This window comes from Macrotis lagotis, chromosome 4 (genome assembly GCF_037893015.1).
Source record: "Macrotis lagotis isolate mMagLag1 chromosome 4, bilby.v1.9.chrom.fasta, whole genome shotgun sequence".
Classification (NCBI taxonomy): Eukaryota; Metazoa; Chordata; class Mammalia; order Peramelemorphia; family Peramelidae; genus Macrotis; species Macrotis lagotis.
Genome location: NC_133661.1, coordinates 223506469 through 223525334, shown reverse-complemented (window position 1 = coordinate 223525334; position 18866 = coordinate 223506469). Strand labels below are relative to the sequence as shown.

Genomic DNA, 18866 nt, shown 5'->3' with positions numbered 1-18866 from the left:
GCAGGTAGAACTGAATTCGAATATTGATTCAGACTCTTGCTACTTATATGACCCTGAAGCAAATCACTTAACTTTAGTTTCCTCATCTGAAAAATGGGTTAAATAATAGTACCCACACATCATAGGGTTGTTGTGAAGATCAAATGGAGATAACATGGATACAGTTCTTTGTAAACCTTCAAGTGTTATAGACATATTAGCTAGTAGTAATAGTAGTAAATACTTTTAAAAATAAAAACTTTACATAAGTGCTTTGAATACTTTTCTAACAATTTTATGAGTTAGTTAATACAATTATTCTTATCTTATAGACAAAGAACTTCAATCAGAGGGGTTCAGTGACTTATCCAGGGTCAAACATAGTAACATTCTAAGGTGGGATCCAAACTCAAATATCCTGTTTTTCTCCAACACCAAGATACCATAATAAGTGCTACAGGAATTGATAGGAAATGACATTATCCATTTTACAGTGTTAGGAGAACACCACAGAACTACATTAACAGCAGTTGCTCTTACCATAACTGCTGGGCTTTGCTCTAGACCCAGTGGTAGAGTGATGGCATAAATACTTCCTGGGCAGCTGACCTAGGTTTACTTGCCAAGGAATGTACCAATGTTGAGACAGGCAGCCCCTGAAGCACCAGCTGATGTTCAGGTTATGACAACTTAGGAGCCTTAGTCCTGAGCAAACCATGAACCTAGTAGCAGATATGGATAATGGGGGAAATTCCCCCACAGGGAAATATCTATCCTTAGAGAAATGTTTAACTGATATCATTAAAGACATATAAGTGGCATTATCCATGTGCCTGGTAAAGGCTGGAATGATTTACTGAACTTATTCTTATGAGTGGAGACAATCAAGACCATATATCATAGTTTCCCACTTACCAGAGTTCAACAATACAGTTAAGTTATATTTTGTTTGGTAAAGTACTGACACTTTAATATAAAAAATTGCCAACAATTAAAATGTTCCCTGTGGAGGTTGCCTTTTGGTGATAAATTTTTAGGCCATCACAAACTATGAAAAAACTCAATGTTTCTCAATCTCAGGTGAATGTCCTCCATTTTAAGACAGTAATCTCCATGAGAAATTAGTATCTTTCCAAATGTTTAAGCCATTATTTCTTTTTTTCCCATGTTTGATATTCTATTTTTCCAATTACACATAAGTTTTTCTTCATTCACTTGCATATTTATTAAGTTACACATTTTTCTACCACCCTTCCTTACCAACCCCCTCCCCTCAGTGGCAAACAGTCTGATAAAAGTTGTACATATGCATTTGTGTTTAACATGTACATTATTAGTCATTTTGTGTATGAGGAATTAGGAAGGGGAAAGAAAGAAAACCATGGGAGAGGAAGGAAAAACATGAGAAGTTTTAAAAAGTGAACATAGTATCCAATTAGATTCTACTCCCCACCCTGGGATGTGAGATAACAGGTCTCCCAGGGCAAAATATTGTTTCTTTAAAAAATTGGGTGTGATGAGAGAGAAAGCATATCCTTTGAGAAGAGACAAGAAGTCTAAGAGGTAACAAGATCAGACAATAAGATATCTGTGTTTTTCTAAATTGAATGGGATAGTCCTTGAACTTTGTTCAAACTCCACAGCTCCTTATCTGGATACAGATGGTACTCTCTTTTGCAGACAGCCCAAAATTGTTCCCGATTGTGTCCTTCAAGGCTGACCATCACCCCCATGTTGCTGTTAGGGTGTACAGTGTTTTTCTGGTTCTGCTCATCTCACTCAGCATCAGTTCAATGCATGGGTTTGTTCTTGCTACAGAGAAATGATACTTCTTTTGTGTGCCTATTTTGTATCACATTAATTTTTGAAGCCAATAGTGCTGATCCTCTAGAGTTTTCTAAGTAAACCATCTTATCATCTGCAAATAAAAGTAATTCTGTCTCCTCTCTGTCAATTATAATGCCTTTAATTTCTTTCTCTTGTTTTATTGCTACTACTACCAAATATTATTCTAGCATTATGATCAACAATACTGAGACCAGATATCCTTGCTTTACTCAGGAAATCTTTTGATGTTTTTCCTATTACAAGATTTTTTTTAAAAAAATTCATTAAAATGATCCTTCAAAGACTACTTTTTAGGAAAAATAAAGGTATTTTGCCAAGTCTTTTTCTGTACCTACTGACATAATTATGTGATTAAAGATGTTTTTTAGTTTTTAATACAATTAATTATATTGTTTTCCTAATGCTGAACTATCTTTACATACTTCGTATAAATCTCATAGTGAATTTTCCTCCTCCAGGAATTCCTTTATGATCCATTCTATTTCATTTGTTGAGCCTGGTTTCAATTTCATGTTCTGGAGATTTGGGTATATTCATTTCTTATAAGTTCTCTATTTTGCTAGCATAAAATTACATACAACAAATTCTGATAATACATTTTACCCCTTGATTATATCACTTTGTCTTATTAATTAATGACTTTCTCTTTCTGTGACTAGGTTTGCTTTAGGTTTATCAATTTTTACTTGGAGAGCAACTTATTTGAAAAGAGCTGCTGTGAAAGCTGGAAAGCAATTCAGCAGAAATTAGTTTAGATCAACATCTTAAACCATACATCACAAGCTCAAAATAGATCTATAACCTAAATATTTAAAGTTGTACTATAAAAACATTGAAGGAGAACCAGATCAGGTACTTAACAAGGATGTCTACAATGGTTAGAGAAAACCACAAAAGACAAAAGATAATTTCCATCTCATGAAAATTGAAAAATTTACACATAAGCAAAACCAACACAATTGTGATAAGCAGGCAAGCAGATAACTGAAAAATCCTTGCATCAAACATCTCTGATAAGACATTTCCAATGGCATGAAGAAACAATATTCACTAGAATTAAAAACTTTTAATAATCATATGAAATTACTCCAAAGAGGTCAGATCCTATTTATCATCTCTTCCCCTCTCACTTCTCCTTATTGATTTCTTTCCTTCTCTTTTCAGCAAGTGATTTCTTGTTCAACTCTCTCCAATCCTTGCCTTCTTAGGATTCCAACCACTTTCTCTCTTCACTGAAGACCAGCACAAAAATGCATCTCTTCTTTCTAGAGTCCAGTTCCTGATTTATCCAAACCATCCTGGAACAAATGGTTGCTTATTTCAATCATTCCCACCTCCATAGGCTCAATGAGATGCTGCTACATTCTTTCTTACCTATTGTCCATAACAAAACTTCCTCTTCTTCTGTATTCATGATGTTTCTGCTCTTACTGTCCCACCTTTTCTCTTAAGTTCTTCCTTTTCACTCCCTAGTCTCTGGTCTCTCTCTTTTCTACTTGTTTTGAAAGTTCTTTGGATAGAAAAGTTTCTCTGTATTATCTGACCATCAACATTGGCTTAGTAATTAAAGGATGAGATTCCCCCCCCAATTAATTCACTTCTTCCACTTACTATTGTGAATGATCTTATTATGCTATAGGTTAATCTTAAGATTGATTCTTTAGTGCTCCCTGTCCTATTAAACAAAATTTTCTTTTTTTTCTACTGAAAATAAAACAACAAAGACAATTCTACTCACACATTCATGACCTTGTTCAAGCAGTCCTTGCTGCATGAAAATAAGCATTTCATTTCTTAAGTCTTTCATTATTACCTGAAAGTATTTAACCTTCTCCCACCAGGTCAAATTTGCAAAAATACCCTGCTCACTTTTGGGTTCTTTTGAAGGAATGATTCAAATTCTGTCATCTTACTGAATGTTCAATTAATTTCTTAGATATTTAAGTTCAGCCATGCAGGGTACATTATCCTGGAAGAGATAACCAATTCCCTTGGTCCAGAGGAATATCAAAATTTCTCCCCCCACTGATTTCTTATATAAGGCAAAGTTGTTTTTTTTCCTTGTTACATATGAAATTTGGTTTTTGATATTTTAGTTCTGAAAACTTATCACAAGATTTTTGGGTGAATTAAATCTGAGATTTCTGTCAATATTCTATGGATTGTCTTGATCTGTACTTAATAATTTGTTTCCACTATTTCTGAGCAATTTTTCTATGTGGTTTCTAGAAATATGGTATTCCTTTTTTAGTACTGCATTTCTGGTCTTTCCCCTCCTCAAAAAATCATCTCCTCAGGGCTTCACAATCTTCCACAAACACTTCCTTTTCTTCTTCATACCTAAACTTAACTTAGAAGTTGATTTCCCCCCAGAGCACTATAAAATCAAATTTCTTTAAATGCTTCAGTTATGAGAGTTAAGGGGAGGTGGTAGAATCCTTTTCCAGAATAGGAATACTCAGGCATAAGGCTCAAACATGACCTAGAAAGATGTATCATCCCTGGAGGAATTCACAGAAGTTAACTACAGAAGTTAAGGAAATTAGAGAAGAATAGGGGCTTGTAATGGCTAAAACTATGGCTGTGGAATGTCTTAATTTTTCTAGTAAGAATTACTGTAGCAGGTTCTTTTTCATTTTTCTTCTTCTTGTTGCCGAGTTTTCTGCATTTTAGTGTTTTTCTCTTTATTATTGAATGTGAGGAATTTACCTCACTTGGTCATCTTCCCAAGACATTTCCTCTCATACTTCTTTTAATTATGAACTTATCAACAAACCCTAACACTTCAAAATACAAAGAAAAGAGGATTTATGTAAGTATACATATATGTGAATATAAATATATAATTATTTTGCTTAAAAATATACCTGTCAAATTTAACAAATTAAATCTATTTATGTCCTTGTTTGTACTCTTCTACCTTCCCACTGGCTTTAATTAGACATCCTCCTCGTAACAAATTTATAGTCAAGCAAAACAAGACCAATGACCACACCTGATATATATACGCCTGACTGCATGTCTTATTTTGTCCCTCTACTTCTCTGCCAAGAAACAGAAAGCAACTTTATTCAAAAATCTTTGAAGTCATGATTCTGGTCAGTTTTCTGAGGTCTTTCAAAGTTTTTTCTTCTCCTACCAATAATGTAACCATTATATAAATTATTTCACTTTGTATCAGTTAATAAATTTTTCTATCATCTTCACCATTACTTATGGTGCCACAAACATCCTATTTCATTAATATACTATCTATATTTTGTTTCCAGTTCTTTGCTCTGAAATTTGTTCTGAGTGTTGATTTTCCTCCTGCCCTTAACCTCCATTGGGAATGTGCTGATTTCTAGGTCACAGGGTATGTACTAGTTTGGCAACTTTGGAGATACAGTTCCAAATTGCTTTCTAGACTGGTTAGAACAATTCAAAGTTCTATTAACAGTGCATTCACTTGTATGCCTGCTTTATATAACCCTTCCAACAATTAGTTTTCTTTGCCAATCTAATGTAAGAGGGAACCTCAGTTATTATTTTTTTTTGCCTGAACCTCAGTTAATTTAACCTCAATTTCTTATTAATAATAGTGTGGAAGGGCAGCTAGGTGGCGCAGTGGATAGAGCACCAGCCCTGGAGTCAGGAGTACCTGAGTTCAAATTCAGCCTCAGACACTTAATGATTACCTAAGCTGTGTGGCCTTGGGCAAGCCATTTAACCCCATTTGCCTTGCAAAAAACACCTAAAAAAAAATAATGTGGTGCATTTTTTCATGATTATTCAGAGCTTACATTTCTCATGAGAAATGCTAATATTCTTTGACCTTTATTGATAAATATCTCTTGTCAAATATTTGAATCAATCTTTTACATGAATGTTAGACTTTAATCAGATAAATTTTCTACGAAAATTTTTTTCTAAGCTGTGAATTTCCCTTGATTCTAATTGCATTTATTTTGTTTAAACAGAATATTTTCAATTTTGTTATCAAAATAAGCAGCAATGTTTACAAATTAAGAGTTGACAAGGAGTTAAAGGAGGTCAGCAAATGATTTGCTCTCCTGTTAGCCAGACAATGTTAGCATTTCCTCCAAGTCCATTTTAAGTGCAACCCTCCACCCCTGGGTAAAGGTATATATTATCCTTTTACCTGTGATATCACTATTCAGCACATACTCAAAGAAGGTCAATGACAGAGGAGGAAGGACTCATACTTACAATAATACTCATAGAGGCATTTTTTGATATAACAAAGAACTGAGTTTACAGGATAACATAGAAAAGGGTTGTACAAAAGCTTTACTACTAAATGGAATAACCAAACAGATCTGTCTTCAAAAAAGTATTATAAAGCTTTCCTCATAGCCTTGAGAACAAGGGTTATTCTTTCCTTCTGTACTGTATAAACATAAAGGAGAAGAATCTACAACTCTCTTCTTTTTGTATTTCAAATTGGATAACAGAACTCTTTATTCTTTGCCTTTAAGTCCAGTCTTCCTTCAGAACTTCACTTTTTTCTATGGAGGGCAGCCTCAAGAGTCAACTTTGACTCCTTGATTTCACTCACATACTCTGCATTCCCCCATGAGCCAAGATTCATTGCTTCTACTTCTGCAATCCTCCCATCCACCTCCATCTCTCTGCTTACATAGCCCTCACTCTGGTTCTGCAATTCATTATCTCCTGTATGTACTACAGCAATAGCCTAGTTCCACCTGCTAATTCATTCTCCATACAGCTACTAAACTAACATTCCTAAAGCACAGTTATCTATTGCTCAGTAAATATTGGTTATCTATAGAGTCTAAAAACTCTTTTTGGCAGAATTAAAACCATCATAATCTGACTTCTACTAAAAAGCCAAAAAAAGGGAGAAGAAGCAATTAAGAGTACAAAAAGGAAGATAGAAAAATAAGAAATTAGCAGCCATGGTACCTAACCTCAGAAACTTGGAATCAGAAAAATGGGATTCCAAAAGACAGAACTTGAAAATTGGTAGGGGCATTGTCAAACTTCATTTTAAAAATCCTTGAATGTACAGATATTTGTGTCTCAATATGTATATAGCTGGATATGAAACAGGTACCTGAACCCTAATTGCTTCAGAAGGTAGGAGATATGTTTATTGTATGGGGCAAATAACCACTTGGATTGCAATAGGCCAGACATGCCAATAATATACCTGATATATCAGCTACTGGAAGACTAAAGTACTGTCTCTAACAGTACACTGATGAAATAAAACAAAATGCATACTAGGGAATACTGTAACCTGTCCAACAGAGTACATATAAGCCACAGAATAGAACTACAATTATATCTTAAACTGACTTTGCACAGCAGCATATATAAAAGTAGCATGACAGAGAATTGTATAGAAGTCACTATATAATACAGACAGCAAGATTCCTCTAATGAGAGAAAGGACAGCAGAATGAGAAAGCTGCATTAGGCTTAAAAGAGAAGAATGGAATCAGCATATGACACAAAAAGGGCAAATAGAGTAAAATGCTGATGAATCAGTCCAGAATTGGTTCAGCTCTCTTTGATGACATGAAAGTTCAGCAAGGTCAGCTATTCAAATTATTTGCAGATATCTACTCTTCTAAAACTATTTAACAGTGCTGTACTTTGTAGCTTCCTAAATCAGAGAACCTAAACAATGTTTCCACGGTTTGTTTGTTTTTTTAAGTGAAACTTTGCTTTCTAAAAATTATTTATTTATTTAAGGCAGTGGGGTTAAGTGACTTGCCCAAGGTCACACAGCTAGGTAATTATTAAGTAGTGTCCAAGGCCAAATTTGAACTCAGGTCCTCCTGAGTTCAAGGGTCTGTGGTCTATCCACTGCGCCACCTAGCTGCCCTGTGGTTTATAATTTTAAAAATGAGACATCTCTATCTTTGGCCCAACGTTACATGAAAAATCATGCAATTTGCATGAGCAAATGCAGCAGATGATAAAAAAAATGTAATACATATATAGCATTCTAAGGTTTACAAAGCATTTTTTATTCATTATCTAACTGAATACTTACAACAAACCAATGAAACAGCTAACATTAGCATTGTTATGCCCACTTTATAAGTAAGGAAACTGAGACTCAGAGACAGTTAATCATCTTAGACAAGACCAGGACTTCAACTTAGGTTTTTTGATTTTAAAATCTTTCCACTACATTAAGAAACATCCCTCCATAGTAAGTGATGTGTGTCTCCTGAAGAATGGATTTTTCAATGAAAATTGAAGCAAAGACTAGATGTATATTGTAAAATAAACAACCAAACTACAACTTAAGATATGCATAAGAATTTTGTGACATTTCCCTGAACAGTTTTAGAATGTTAATGAAGTGGGTCTCTCTTAGAAATGCTTGCCAACTTCTTACTTGGCAGATTCTAGGGAATAATGTGTCTAATATAGAATGCTGATTTTTTTTTACATAAGATAATGCTTGAAGGAACATTTCTCCTTCAGAATCTAAGAAGAAAATAAGAGTAAATGATGGAAGAGAGTAGGTACATGTGGGTAATTATGCTAGTGATGAAGAAATGACTAATAATGCTGCTGCAAAGTTTAGGCCATGAAAGCAAGAAGCCTTTCTGGATAGTTTAATCACTGTTTTAGAAAAACAGTCATGTTATACCATCCAAGAAATGAAGTATCTACACATCCTTTACCACTTTATGATGAAGAGATCAATGTAAATAATCACCAAACCAGTTGATATCAGAATTTTTTTTTTGAAGACAATACAAAAACTTCCTTTCAAGAACACAAGTTGGGGGCAGCTAGGTGTCACAGTGGATAGAACACTAGCCCTAACAATCTAACCTCAGACACTTAATAATTACCTAGCTATGTGACCTTAGGCAAGTTGCTTAACCCCATGGCCTTTCAAAAAACAAAAAAATAGCACACAAGTACTATAATTGGTCCCCATTTAGCTCTATATCCCAATATTATATACTTAGAGTATCTAGAGCAAATATGAATCAAATGAGAGATTATGTGTAAGGGACTTAAAAAACCTTAAAGTGCTATATAAATTATAAACTTAGGTTGATGACAACAAACTGATTAATCCTAAAAAGGTTAAATGTATTCTATATATATGGTTTTATACATATTAAATAATTCAGAAAGACTTTTATTAAAAAAAAAACTATTTCAAAAAACTTTTCTAGTACCTAATAGGTTAATTTCCAATACTCCAGATACCTCTGTCCTTTAGAACACCCACTCATGGACAGGACTTCAGAAAAGTCTGGAAAGACCTGCATGAAGTGATGCTGAGTAAAGTGAGCAAAGCCAGGAGAACATTGTACACATTAACAGCAACACTGTGTAATAATCAACTATGATGGACTTAGGCTCATCTTGGCAGTTCAGGAACCAAGGACAATTCTAAAAGACTTGTGATGGAAAATGTCATCCATATCAAAAGAAAAAACTATGGAGTTTGAATACAAACCAAAGCATACTATTTTCAATTTTTAAAATTTGTTTTATGTTTTCTTTCTCATGGTTTTTACCTCTTTTGTTCTGATTCTTCTTTCCCAACATGACTAATATGGAAATATGCTAAATATGATTGTACATATAACACTTATATGAGATTACTCACTGTCATGGGGAGGTAGGAGAGAGAAGTAGAAAAATGTAGAACTCAAAAGAGCTTACAAAAAGATGAATGTTGAAAACTACATTTGCATGTATATGGAAAAATAAAATAAGATAAAAAAAAAAAAGAACAACCCTGACTCTCCAAGATTTCTCTACTTGGCTTTGGTCACAAAGATGCCAGTTGAAGAGATAAATTGTCTGAATTCATGGCAGATTTTTGCTGGTCATATGATCAGCTTCTTAGCCAGGAGTACAGACTGTCACACGATCCTGAACTTCCATGTTTAACACAGTGTTTGGCATATACAAAGTGCTTAATAAATGCATGATAACTTGCACCTGAAGGACAAGCATAGGAAACTCAGATTCCTCTCATCTTTGAGCCTCTCTCCTAAGAAAATCTCTATATAATTTCTTAATCCAAGGATTGTGAAGGTTGTATTAAGACATTATGCAAAATAGCTAAAAATTCTTCCTTTTCCTGGAAATGCAGAATATCATCACTGGAGACATAGCTCCCTCTTCCCTGCCCTATGATGCTTCCAGACATTGCACTTTCTTCTCCCTTCCAGAAATACCAATCAGTTAAAGGTCTAGGAGGTTCTGCTTTTGTTGTTTATTTTAATAATATTGATAGTGTTTGGCATAAGCCCAGTTTGAGGTATGGGGAGCAGATTCCTCTAACATCCTGTTAACAAATTAATTGTATTTGAATTCCTCAGTTCACCATGAGGTTTCATATTTTAGAAATCTTCTGTCCAAATGGGACTTGCAATTGACCTTTGGACAAAACCATGAAATGTATCCAGAGGTTTCTCCAGGCTCTAAAAGGGCTCATGACAGAAAAGGTTAGGAGCCCCTGTGGAAAATTCCTGATATATGATTCTCCTACTAACTTCAGGAGAATATTTTGGGAGCCTTGCACAAGTACCCAGTTTCATACAAAATGATGAAATTCTAATGCTTAATAATTCTCTTGCAAGTGATTTGTAAACTTTATTTCTAAAAGGGTATGCCATAATCTAAAACAAATCACAATGAAAACTTTTTAAATTTTACAAACTACATTGCTATTGTTGTAGCTAAAAAGTTAAAATCAGCACTTAGCATAGTTACTGGTATATTGAAAGTACTTAATGAGTTTTTACTGAGTTGCTGACTGAACACAGAAAGAAGAAACAAGAGGGAAAGAGGCTTGAGTAATAGACTTTGAGAGCTTTAGAAATCTGGTTAGTTTCAGTATTGTCATTAGGAACATATAGACTCAGAATTTCCCCCTCTCCAAGCATTTTTTCTCAAGTAATACAGGGACTAATCAGAATAAAGTAGATGGACATAATGCAAGCTGTCAAAGATCAATGGGAAGACCCTTTGGTTAGAAGAATTATAAAATGTCAAGCCTCATGGTGAACTAAAGGTCTCAAATGCAATTAATTTGTTAACAGGATGACAGAGGAATCTGCTCCCCATTCCTCAGACAAGGCCTATGCCAAACAATGTCAGTATTATTTAAAATAAACAACAAAAGCAGAATTTCCTAGACTTTTATCTGAGTGGTATTTCTGAAAGGGAGAAGGAGTGATGGTTGGAAGCATCATCATAAAGTATGAAGAGGGAGCAATATGCCCGGTGATGAAATTTCCAGGAAAAGGGAGAATTTTAGCTATTTTGCATAATGTCGGTATACTCCCTGTTGTTCTTAGTTGAGAGTTAGGGGATACTTAGAAAATTTGTGTTGTCATTTCACATTCTAGAAAGGTAAAAACTGCAGACAGGGCTAAAGCTAACAACAGTCTTTAAATACATACTAAGGAAAATGGAATACATCCTTATTAAGAAATTTTTTTAATATCCTGGTTTTCAAATAAAATGTTGCTGTTCTGGTTGATTAATCTTATATTTTATCACCCCAGAAACAAATCTCATTTCAACTTGTAAAACTAATGGCACATTTCCCAATTGACAAATGGTCAAAGGATATGCAGAGGCAATTTATAAAGGCAATTTATTTATTTTTTTAAATTAATTTTTATTAAAGATATTATTTGAGTTTTACAATTTCCCCCCCAATCTTACTTCCCTCCCCCACCCCACCCCCAATGGAAAGCAATCTGTCAGTCTTTACTTTGTTTCCATGTTGTACCTTGATCCAAACTGGGTGTGATGAGAGAGAAATCATATCCTTAGAGAAGAGACAAGAAGTCTAAGAGGTAACAAGATCAGACAATAAGATATCTGTTTTTCTAAATTAAAGGGAATAGTCCTTGAACTTTGTTCAAACTCCACAGCTCCTTATCTGGATACAGAGGGCACTCTACTTTGCAGACAGCCCAAAATTGCTCCCGATTGTTGCACTGATGGAATGAGCGAGAGAAGCTTTAATTTGCATTTATCTAATAATTAATGATTTAAAGTATTTTTTTCATATGGCTATGGATTGCTTTGATCTCCTCATCAGTAAATTGCCTTTGCATATCCTTTGACCATTTGTCAATTGGGGAATGGCTTTTCATTTTAAAAATATGACTCAGTTTCTCTGTATATTTTAGAAATGAGTCCTTTGTCAGGATCATTAGTTATAAAGATTGTTTCCCAATTTACTACATTTCTTTTGATCTTGGTTACAGTGGTTTTATCTGTACAAAAGCTTTTTAATTTAATGTAATCGAAATCATCTAATTGATTTTTGGTGATGTTCTCAAACTTCCTTAGTCATAAACTGCTCCCCTTTCCATAGATCTGACAGGTAAAACTAATCCTTGATTTTCTATTTGCTTATAGTATTGTTTTTTATGTCAAAGTCCTGTAACCATTTGGATCTTATCTTGTTGGGTTTTTTTTTGCAAGGCAAACAGGGTTAAGTGGCTTGCCCAAGGCCACACAGCTAGGTAATTATTAAGTGTCTGAAACCAGATTTGAACCCAGGTACTCCTGACTCCAGGGCCGGTGCTTTATCCACTACGCCACCTAGCTGCCCCAATTTGGATCTTATCTTGGTGAAGGGTGTTAGGTGTTGGTCTAATCTAAGTTTCTTCCATACTAACTTCCAATTATCCCAGCAGTTTTTATCAGAGGGAGTTATATCCCAATAGCTGGACTCTTTGGGTTTATCAAACAGTAGATTACTATAACTGTCTCCTGCTTTTGCACCTAGTCTATTCCACTGTCCCACCACTCTATTTCTTAGCCAATACCAAACAGTTTTGATGACTGATGCTTTATAATATAATTTTAGATCAGGTAGGGCTAAGCCACCTTCTTTTGCACTTTTTTTTTTCATTAAGCTCCTGGCAATTCTTGACTTTTTATTTCTCCATATGAATTTACTTACAATTTTTTCTAACTCAAAGTAATTTTTTGGAATTTTGATTGATAGGGCACTAAACAGGTAGTTTAGTTTTAGTAGAATTGTCATTTTTATTATATTAGCTCTACCTATCCATGAGTAGTTGATATTTGCCCAGTTATTTAAATCTGATTTAATTTGTGTGAGAAGTGTTTTATAATTGTTTTCAAAAAGTTTCTGAGTCTGTCTTGGCAAATAGACTCCCAGGTATTTTATATTGTCTGAGGTTACTTTGAATGGGATTTCTCTTTCTAGCTCTTCCTGCTTATCTTGCTAGACATATATAGAAAAGTTGAGGATTTATAAGGGTTTATTTTATAACCTGCAACTCTGCTAAAATTGCTAATTGGTTCCAGTAGTTTTTTGGACGATTTCTTGGGATTCTCTAGGTAGACCATCATGTCATCTGCAAAGAGTGACAGTGTTGTCTCTTCCTTCCCAATTCTAATTCCTTCAATTTCTTTTTCTTCTCTAATTGCTGACGCTAACATTTCTAATACAATATTGAATAGTAGTGGTGATAATGGGCATCCCTGTTTCACCCCTGATCTGAGAATGCCTTCAGCCTTATAGAGGCAATTTATAATCAAAGCGATCCACAGTCATATGAAAAAGTGCTCTAAATCATTACTTATAAGAGAAATGCAAATTGGATCATCTCTGAGGTACCACCCCACAGCTCTAAGACTGGACAATGATCAATGTTGGAAGGGATGTAGGAAATCTGGGACACTAAAACATTGTTGGTGGGGCTGTGAACTCATCCAGCCTTTGTGGAGAGCAATTTGGAATTATGCCTAAAAGCAATAAAAATGTACATACCCTTTGATCCAGCAACACCACTACTGGGTCTATACCCTAAAGAAACTATGAAAAAGGATAAATACATCACTTGTACAAAAATATTTATAGCAGCTCTGTTTGTGGAGGCAAAGAATTGGAAACTGAGTGCATTCCCATTGGGGAATAGCTGAACAAATTGTGATAATACGTATGTTATGGAACACTATTGTTCTATTAGAAACCAGGAGGGATGAGAATTCATAGAAGCCTGGAAGGATCTGCATGAAATGATGCTAAGCGAGATGAGTAGAACCAGAAGAACATTGTACACCCTTAACAGAAACATGGGGTTGATGATGAATCTTAATGAACTTGCTCATTCTATTCTATCAGTGCAACAATCAGGCATAATTTTGGGATATCTGCAATGGAGAATACCATCTGTATCCAGAAAAAGAACTGTGGAGTTTGAACAAAGACTATTACTTTTAATTAAAAAAAAAACAACAACCTGTTATCTTATTATGTAATTTTGTTATTTCTTATATTTTATTTTTTTCCCTTAAGGATAGGATTTCTCAGCACATTCAGTTTAGATCAATGTATAGTATAGAAGCAATGTAAAGACTAACAGACTGCTTTCTGTGGGGGGGAAGAGGAAGGGAAACAAAATTAGGAGAAAAATTGTAAAATTAAAAAATAAATAAATTTTAAAAAATGGTTTTAAGCAAAAAAAACCCTAATGGCACAACTGATTAAAAAGTCAAAAAACAAACCATTTTTAAGGAACTCAAAGCAATGTTCTAAAACCTGAGATTCATCTTACCGTTCCTTCATCAGCAAATCTCCTGAGATAGTCTTTTAGTTCAGTCTTTAAATCATTATATTCTAGAAGAGAAAAAGACACATACCATACAATCAGGTTAACTTCAACGAAGATGCATCTGTTATAAAAATACAAGTTGCTGTCACTATGTTTGAATAGACTTGCTAGTATTTTAAAACCAGAATAATTTCTCTTGGATGAATCTTAGCAGTTCGTTTTATACATTATCTTAAATTCTTCTAAACTTCTGTCAACTTCACCTCAGGAACACCAGTCCCAAAAAAAGCAGAGCTCTAACTTCAAATACTACTAGATGAAAAATTTTAAGGCTTTTTTTTTGTTTCTCTATAAATCTAATCTCCATATCCATATCACTTATACCTATTATAAAGCATTTCAAAGAATGTCTACTGAAAACTTTGGACTCTACTCTCTCTCTCTCTCTCTCTATATATATATATATATACACACACACACTTAGCTGCTGGTAGCAAAAAAGAATACATCATATAAAGAGTTAATATTATATCTGTCTTTTGAGATCACAAAACCTGTTTTTTATCAGGAGCAAACTAAAGTCCAATGTCAGGACAGTAATGTCATTTGAAAAACTGGTTTTCTATTACATGTTCTGTTACTTCTATATCCACACATTCAAAATAGCACATTTTGTTATTTTTCAAGCATGCAATCATTCTGGAATTCAATTTTGGTATAACAATTAGAGCAGCCAAAAACCAGTTTAACATTAAAAAATTAAGCAACAGCAGTGACAGATGGTACCATAATCACACATCTTCAAAAAACTTGCCTATTCTATCATTCTTTGCAGATATGATGATATGCTTAGAGATTATATTCTTAGAGAATCAAGTAAAAAATTAGTTGAACTAAATAATTTCAGCAAAGTTGCAGGATATAAAATAAACCCATATAAAAACAACAAAGTCCAGCAAGAGGAAAAAAGAGAAATTTGATTTGAAATGACTGTGGGCAATATAAAATTATCTATGAAAGCAAACTGAGGAACTTTACAATTATAAAACAATTTTCATCCAAATAAAGTCAGATCTAAACAACTGGAGAAAAATTAATTGCTTATGGGTAGTCTGAATTGATATAGTACAATTCTATCTAAATTAAGTTACTTATTCAGTGCCCTACCAATCAAACTAAGAAAAATAGTTTTATAGAGGTGGGGAAAATATTAACAAAATTCATCTGGAAGAATAGAAGTCAAGAACATGAAGGAAATCAATGAAAGAAAATGTGACTATCTCAAACTATAAGAAGAAATAGTTAAAAATATAAGAATAATTGTAAAGAAACAGAGTGACAGAACAGTGGAATTGATCAGTAAATGACCACAGTAATCTTGTGTTCTTTAAGATCCAAGCTTTTGGGACAAGAACTCACTATTTGACAAAAATTATTGGGAAAACTAGAAAGCTGTTTTGGCAAAAACTAGGTATTGCCCAACATTTCACTCTGTATATCAGGATAAGCTCAAAATGGGTACATGATTATACGCCTTTAAAAGGTAATACCATAAGCAAATTAGGAGGCCACAGAAAATCTTACCTGTCAGATCTACAGAAAGGGATAGAGTTTATGACCAAACAAGAGGTGGAGAACATTATGAGATATATATAAATATATATAATTTTGATTACATTAAATTAAGAAGGTTTTGCACAAAGTTAATATAGCCAAGATTAGAAGGAACACAGAAAGAAAAAAAATTTTACATTAAGTCTCATTTCGCAAATATATAGAGAACTAAGCCAAATTTATAAGAACACAGGTCATTTCCCCAATTGCTAAATGATTAAAAAGATATGAACAGGAATCAAAACTATTTACGGTCAAATGAAAAAAAATCACTATTGATTAGAGAAATGTAAATTAAAACAACTCTGAGGTACCACTCCACTATCAGATTGCCTAATATGACAGAAAAGGAAAATGATAAATGTTGGAAGGGATGTGGAAAAATTGGGACACTATTGCACAACTAGTTGAGTTGTGACCCAGTGTGAACATTCTGAAAAGTAATGTGAAACTCTGCCCAAAAGGCTGGAAAACTGTGATTCCCTTTGACCCAGCAATATCACTACTAGGTTTATATCCCAAAGAGATAAAAGAAAAAGAAAAAGCAAAAAGGAAAAGGATATTTTACATATAAAAATATTGATGGCAGTTTTTTTGTGGTGGTGAAGAATTGGAAACTGAATGCTCTATCAATTGGGGAAGAACTGAACAAGTTATGGTACACTAGAGATGTATTACCCTTGTGCTATAAAAGAAATGATGAAACCTTAATGGACTCACTCATTCCATCAATGCAATAATCAGAGACAATTTTAAAGCACCTGTGATGGAAAATATCATCTGTACCCAGACAAAGAACTGTGGAGTTTAAACAAAGACTGAAGTCTATTACCTTCAATTAAAAAAAAAAAAAAGTCTTACGTACTACATAATTTTGCTATCTCTAGTATTTTATTTTCTCCTCAAAGATATGATTTCTCTCCCAACACATTCACTTTCGATCAATGTATAGTATGGAAACAATGTGAAGATTATCAGACTGCCTTCTGTCGGGATGGGGGGAGGGGTAGAGGAAAAATTGTAAAATTCAAAACCTCATAGAAAATAATAGGTAGAAACTACTATTGTATATAATTGGAAAACAAATAAAATATTAATTTAAAAAAATGATGAGCAGGATGCTTTCAGAAAAATCTGGAAAGAATAATATGAATTGACGCAAAATGAAGTGAGCAGAACCAGAATATTGTACACAGTAACATCAATAATGTGCAATGATCAATTGTGAATAACTTAGCTCTTCTCAGAAATACAATGATCATAGACAGTTCCAAAGGAGGTATAATGAAAAATGCTATTCAACACTAAAGAAAAACTTGAATACAAATGAAAGCATACTTCTTAACTTCCTTGCTTTTTTCCTTTTGTCAGTGTTTTCTTTTGCAACATGGCTAACACAGAAATTTTTTTTGCATGACTGTACATACATAATCACTAACAAATTGCCTGCCTTCTCAAGGAGAGGGGAGGGAAAGGATAGAAGAAATTTAGGGAAGGATGAAAGAAATTTGGAGCTCAAAATTTTTAAAAACAATGTTAATGATCCAGTCATTCTAGAGAGCAATCTGGAACTATGCTCAAAGAGCAACAAAACTGATTATATCCTTTGATCCAGCAATGCCAATACTAGGTCTATATCCTAAAGAAATCATAAAAAGCAGGAAAACTCTCACATGTTCAAAAATACTTATAAGCAACTCTTTTGGTAGTGGCAAGGAATTGGAGGTCAAGGGATGCCTAACAATTGGGGAATGGATGAACAAATTGTGATATATGAATGTTATGGAGTACTACAGTTCTATTAAGAAATCTCACAATAACACTGTGAGATGATAAACTATGATGGATGCAGCTCCTCTCACCAGTTTAGAGATCAAGAACAACCCTGAGAGACCTGCTATGGACAATACCATCCACATCCAGAGGGAAAAAAACATGGAATCTGAATGCACACTACACTGACTTTTTAAAAACTTTTGTTATGTTTCTCCTTCCTATCTCATGGTTTTCATTCTTTCCACTTAGTTTTAAGACTAAACACACATGAGTAGTTTCTTTCATCAATCAATGCTTACCAAGTGTTTTCTGGGTACAAAGTTTTACATTAAGTGCTTTGGGATGCTACACAGCGGAAAGAAAGGAAGATCTTTACATAAAAATGTAATAATTCAAAATGACCAATATGTAAATAATCACAAATGTCCATGTACAACTTTACCATACTGTTTGTTGCCATGGGGAGGGGGTTGAGAAGGATAAGTGGTAGAAAAATGTGGAACTAGTAAATTTGCAAATGGATGAATGTTGAAAAACTAGTATTGCATGTAATTGAAAACTAAAATAAAATTTCAACAACAAATGTTAAAAAAAAATTTATATGTAACTGAGAAAAAACATTAGGAAAAAAAATTTGCCTTTTTTTGGTGACTGATATTAAAACTAAAATGACATTTACTTTATTGGCCTCTGTTCAAGTCAGTTCTTATAAAGAAATATGCTTTAAAAATAGCCCCAAATTCCACACTTGAGATTAATATTTACCACAGATAAGTTCCACTTGCTGGACTCTGTTCATGCTGTTTAGTGTATCCATTAAAGGGTCTCTCCTGTCTGTTCCCTGGTCACTTTTGCCTTTGTTCTCATAAGCCAGGACTGTGTCATATTCATCTGTCAGAAACAGGACTTCTAGATCTGCATACATTTTCTTTAAAAATAAAATAAAATAAAATTATCTCATTAGAATTTATTATCCTCAAAGTTCAATCTAATGAAAACTTTATAAATTATCTTGTGTTAGTAGTTTTTTTTAAAAGTTTTTTTTGTTTTCTTTTGCAAGGCAATGGGGTTAAGTGACTTGCC

General features: G+C 33.8%; 1 protein-coding gene across 1 annotated transcript in view; it reads right to left on the bottom strand.

The window, feature by feature from the left end:
* UBR7 (ubiquitin protein ligase E3 component n-recognin 7) overlaps positions 1–18866 on the bottom strand; it is a 37518-nt gene that overhangs the window by 2098 nt on the left and 16554 nt on the right. The window contains exons 9-10 of the mRNA XM_074235442.1: positions 18549–18711; positions 14397–14458 (exon numbers count right to left, since the gene is read on the bottom strand). Coding sequence (XP_074091543.1) covers positions 14397–14458; positions 18549–18711 — 225 coding nt within the window. The remainder of the gene's footprint in view (positions 1–14396; positions 14459–18548; positions 18712–18866) is intronic.